Source organism: Lathyrus oleraceus, chromosome 3 (genome assembly GCF_024323335.1).
Source record: "Lathyrus oleraceus cultivar Zhongwan6 chromosome 3, CAAS_Psat_ZW6_1.0, whole genome shotgun sequence".
Classification (NCBI taxonomy): domain Eukaryota; kingdom Viridiplantae; phylum Streptophyta; class Magnoliopsida; order Fabales; family Fabaceae; genus Lathyrus; species Lathyrus oleraceus.
This window is the reverse complement of record NC_066581.1, coordinates 467,963,907-467,969,165: the sequence shown is the minus strand read 5'-3', so window position 1 is coordinate 467,969,165 and position 5,259 is coordinate 467,963,907. Positions and strand designations below refer to the sequence as shown.

General features: G+C 35.9%; 1 protein-coding gene across 1 annotated transcript; it reads left to right on the top strand.

The window, feature by feature from the left end:
- Positions 1–294: 294 nt before the first annotated feature.
- LOC127128203 (pentatricopeptide repeat-containing protein At5g14080) lies at positions 295–4,845 on the top strand. The gene is made up of 2 exons (XM_051057435.1): positions 295–2,032; positions 3,874–4,845. Exons 1-2 carry the CDS (start codon positions 364–366, stop codon positions 4,128–4,130), a joined length of 1,926 nt encoding a protein of 641 aa, XP_050913392.1. The 5' UTR covers positions 295–363; the 3' UTR covers positions 4,131–4,845.
- Positions 4,846–5,259: the final 414 nt, after the last annotated feature.

The window sequence follows — 5,259 nt, the reverse complement described above, 5'->3', positions numbered from 1 at the left end:
TGAACAATTCACGATTCTTAAGGAAATGATTGGATGTGTTGGTTTTGATGATAAAACTAATATCGTTTACTAGAATATTTCTATTAATTATAATTAAAAGAGTGATTGAATAAAGTAAAAATTAATAAATAAAAATATGATAGTGAAAAAATAATAATAAATACTACACTAATATTTTAAGATAATAATTATTTTGATGCTGAGAAAAAAATATAAATAACATACTTTTATGAGACGGAGGTAGTAATATTTTAACATTTGCATAATACAAAAACATTTTACTAGGAACTCAACACTTACTTATAACAACCAAGTGCAGTACATGTTCTGCACGTAACAAAAAAAAAAAAAAACAAGTTCCAGATGAAAACCGCCGCTGTAGAATTAGCACAGAGAATCAGCAGAACAATAATCTCAACATCAAAGAACCACACAAAAACCAAACATCATCATTATCCATGGACCTCACAAATCGAAGAAACCCTTCACAACAACCTCAACCAAAATCTAACTCCATCCCTTGTTTCCTCAATCATCGACCCTTTCCTCCTCCATCACCATTCCCTTGCTTTGGGCTTTTTCAACTGGGCTTCTCAACAACCTGGCTTTACCCATACTTCATCTACCTTTCACTCCATTCTCAAATCTCTCTCCCTCACACAAAACCACTTTCATTCCAACTCTCTTCTTTCTCTTCTCAAAAAAGCTCAATCTTTTCATTTCCCAATTCACCCTTCCGTTTTCCGTTCTGTTATAATTACCCACATTTCACGTAATAACTTACATCAAGCTTTTTCCATTTTCATCGAGGTTGTTTCGTTGATCAATGAAATTGGTGCCCCCATTTGTAACTCACTTCTCGCCGCACTTAGTTCTAACAATAATAGTAATGCACGTAAGGTGTTTGATGAAATGATTGTAAAGAGTGTTCCTTTTAGTACGTTGGGATTTGGGGGTTTTGTTTGGTATGTTTGTAAAGAGGGTGATTTGGGAAAAGTGTTGGGTTTATTGGATGAGGTTGGGGAATGTGGTTCGGAGATTAATGGGTCTGTTGTGGCGGTTATGATTGTTAATGGTTTGTGTTTTGCTGGAAAAGTTAGTGAAGCTATGGTGATGTTGTCTGAATTGAGGAATAGAGGATGGAAGCCTGATTTTATGGCTTACTGGGTTGTTGCCAAGGGGTTTAGGGAAATGGGGAATGTGGTTGATGAGATTAATGTTTTGAAGATGAAGAGGAAGTTAGGTGTGGCTCCTAGAAGTGGTGATTATAAAGAGATTATATTTGAATTGGTTTCGGAGAAGAGAATTTGTGAAGCTAAGATGATTGGGGAAGTTATTGTTGGAGGTAATTTTGTTGTTGAGGATGATGTTTTTAATGTTTTGATTGAATCGGTGTCAGATGTTGATCCTATTGGGGCGATTGTGTTTTTTAATTATGTTGTTGAGAGGGAAAGGTTTTTGAGTGTTTCGAGTTTGAATAGATTGAGTTGGAATTTGTGTAGGGTGGGTGAAGTGGATGAATTGTTGGAGGTGTTTCGCCTTTTAGATTGTCGGAATTATTTCAAGGATGTGGAGGGTTATAATGTGATGTTGTTGTGGTTGTGCGAAGCTAGGAGAGTGAAGGAAGGATATGCTGTTCTTCAGGAAATGAAAAAGAAAGGGTTGAACCCTGATATATCGTCTTACAATTATGTGATGGAAGCGTGTTGTAAGGAGGATTTGCTTCGCCCTGCTAGAAAGCTTTGGGATGAGATGTTTGCAAGTGGTTGTTGTGGGAACTTGAAAACATATAATATTCTGATTCACAAGTTTTCGGAAGAGGGACAGATTGAAGAGGCTGAGATGTTGTTTAACCGGATGTTGGACAAAGGTGTCGAACCCGATCGTGCGAGTTATACTTTTCTTTTACAAGGGCTCTGCCAAGAAGACAGGCTTGAAGAAGCTTTTGAGCTCTATAACAAGTCTGTCAAACAGGATATTACCATTGCAGGAGACATATTGAGCTCGTTTATATTATCACTCAACAAGAAAGGTATTATTACTCCCTCGTTTTCAAAGTTCAATGCAATATTAACTATTATTTTGTCAATAATGTTATTAACTATTTATTGATGAGAGGGAAATTGGTCGAATAAGATAATAAATGGTTAAGTAAGACATAATTCCATTAAAAGTAACTAGATTTATTAGTTTTCTTGCTATGGGTAAATAATCTTAAAATGAAACTGTTAGACTATTCATATGACTTAGCAATTATGTTTTTAAATAGCAATTATTATATTATTAAGAGTGGTTAGTGGAGAGTTACAATACTATTAGGAGTGGTTAGTGGAGAGTTATTTCTGGGTTTTATGTTTAGAATATATAAGGGAAAGATAGGGAAGAGTTTATCATCGGGGAATTAGTGAGTGGTTATTGGGAGAGACCCAACTCTCGAACATTTGGGAAGGGAGAGATCCAAGACTCTCGAATTTCTTGGAAACTCATTGTAATTTGTATTATATTTTATTATTTAAATCAGTTTCTATCAACTGGTATCAGAGCACTTCTGATCCGGGAGGGGAAATATAAAAAAAACAGAGAAAAAATGGAGTTGTCATCAAGAATGGAAGGAATGTTTGACCTTGTTGATGAAGTGTTGAAAGAAATTACAGATTGGAGAAGAGAACTCAAAGAGTTACGATTAGAAATACCAATCTTTGAAGGGAGGGATGTTGTTGGATGGATGATCAAGGTTGAAAAATATTTTGATGCAGGAGGTGTATGTAAAAGAAGAAGATCAAATATCAAAAGTTGCGCAGTGGATGAGTGGTAAAGCTGTCACATGGTACCAATTATGGATTTCGGTCAATCTAAGTTCCACTTGGGGAAATTTTAAAGATGCAATTCTCAAGAAATTTGGGTCAGAAATTGATTCAATAGATATTGAAGAATTAAATGAAAGACCATTACCGGAATGGTTAGACCAACAATCTCCATTGTCAAAATCATCCAACATCAGCATGGCAGTATTTACTGATATTCCTAAGATAAAGTCTAGGAACGAGAACGTTCTACTGCCGGTATCCCCGTTGCCTCAACAGCCGTTCACTAGAGGGCTGCTGACAGCAAGCAAATTTGATCCAGGAGAAATTCTTCATGTTTCATGTACTACTCAATCATTCTGCTTCAAGTTATGGGATCCGGGAGGATATATTTTCCTACTGCGTATTTCTTTCACCTTGAGGACAAGGTGAATCTTTAAGGGCGGAGTATTGTTAGACTTTTCATATGACTTAGCAATTATTATATTATTAAGAGTGGTTAGTGGAGAGTTACAATACTATTAGGAGTAGTTAGTGGAGAGTTATTTCTGGGTTTTATGTTTAGAATATATAAGGGAAAGATAGGGAAGAGTTTATCATCGGGGAATTAGTGAGTGGCTATTGGGAGAGACCCAACTCTCGAACATTTGGGAAGGGAGAGATCCAAGACTCTCGAATTTCTTGGAAACTCATTGTAATTACTATTATATTTTATTATTTAAATCAGTTTCTATCAGAAACTAAAATGAGACGAGGGGGTTGTATGTTCTCAAGGTTTTAAACCAAGTCATGGTCCCATTGTGATCCTTGATATCACTGAGAATCTCAGTTATATGTTGCTGATGCAGCCTCAGTCGAAATTGTGTTGTTGTCTCGGAGACATCAAAGATCTTCATGTTGTGGCCCAGATTGCAGTCGTTGTTCTTTTTTCAAAATTTTGCTTGTAATTGGTATTTCTAACTTGGCATATTACGTGCTAGGATGTTTTTTACTCTGTCTAATACCTAACTTGTCGGCCTGGTGTGAGATTTAACAGCACAATATGTCATAATGTATGTTGTCTACGCAGGACGTTTAACAGCTGCTTCCAAGTTACTTTGCAGTCTCAGTCATAGTATAGGACACGCAGAAACCCACATAGTTTTGTTGAAATGTTTGGCAGATGCAGGAGAGATTCCAATTGCTATTGAGCATTTGAGGTGGGTTCAGGACAATTTGCCTACAATGCTACAAGATATATGTACCGGACTTTTAGCTTCCCTTTCTGTTTCTAAATGCCCGGAGCCGATATTACAGTTTCTTCAAAGAATGCAAGGTGTGTTATGATTTCATGGGTAAAGAGAAGAGTACTTTGAAGCTTATGTGCTAGCACGGGGGGACTTTTCTCCTCGTTGGGCTACAGAAGACCACGTCATAATTGAACTTTACCACATAGACAGACATGGTTTACTTTCAAAATCTCTGCATTTCTCACTGGTCTTCACTGTAATGTGGTGGCTGCTGCAAGATGTAGACAGAGGACACATAATGCTTTGGATGAAGCTGTTCGAGTGACAAATGATTCCAGTGGTAGCTAGGTGTGCCCAAATGGACCCATCCGAAGACATCAAAAACAACAAGTTCACTGGCTGGTGTTTCTAACAGGGACTGAAGATTACATCATCTTGTTGATATGAACTATGAAAGGGAACATTCTTAGATGAAATAACTGACAAATTGACCTACATGCTATAATGACGTGTTGGCATGAAGCACTAAAATAAAGTCGATCTGCCTACCATTGTGTGGGTAAAAATATATATCATTTGGTCACTATTATAAGTAAATTTGATTTTTTAGGACATTTGATAATTAATGTATCTAGTTACGATAACATTGTCACGGTATTTTCTTTTAAACTTTCCACTAAACTTTCCACGGTATTTTCTTTTAAACTTTCCATTTAGTGCTATGTGATTGATGCACTTTCCTTGCCAACTGAAATATGGCATTTAAACTTGAAATGGTTAATATCACTGGCCACCACATCATGATTCATGGATATCTGCAGCGTTCTATTCATTGGTGTTAATACAATTGACTTATTCTTTTTTCTCACATTTCTTTTAACATACGTTCTCTCTCTTCCCTCCTCCCATGTATTATCTCTTCATTTTTAATTTTGAGAGTTCTGTCAATAGATGCTTATCTTCTAGTCAAATGCTAATTTGTAACCACCATAATAAAATGCCTTGTAAACTTGTAGCAAATTAAGGTAACGATTAAATTGAAATATACCGACAATCGACGGTGTAAATGGATTTTATACCGTCAGTTAATCTTAAACGTTGGATATTAAAATAAGTTTGATTTTTATTTTAAAAATTTATAAAATAATACAAATGGGTGATGGTGATGAGTCGACAATGTAAATCTTTTTATACTGACAATAGATAGTAATTAATCTCATTATGTA

What these genes read in the sequence shown, in the direction of transcription:
- LOC127128203 (XM_051057435.1), top strand. Translation starts at nt 364, where the DNA reads ATGAAAACCGCCGCTGTAGAATTAGCACAGAGAATCAGCAGAACAATA. An exon ending in ATTATCACTCAACAAGAAAG is followed by an intron (nt 2,033 to 3,873) that starts GTATTATTACTC and finishes TTGTCTACGCAG; the next exon opens with GACGTTTAACAGCTGCTTCC.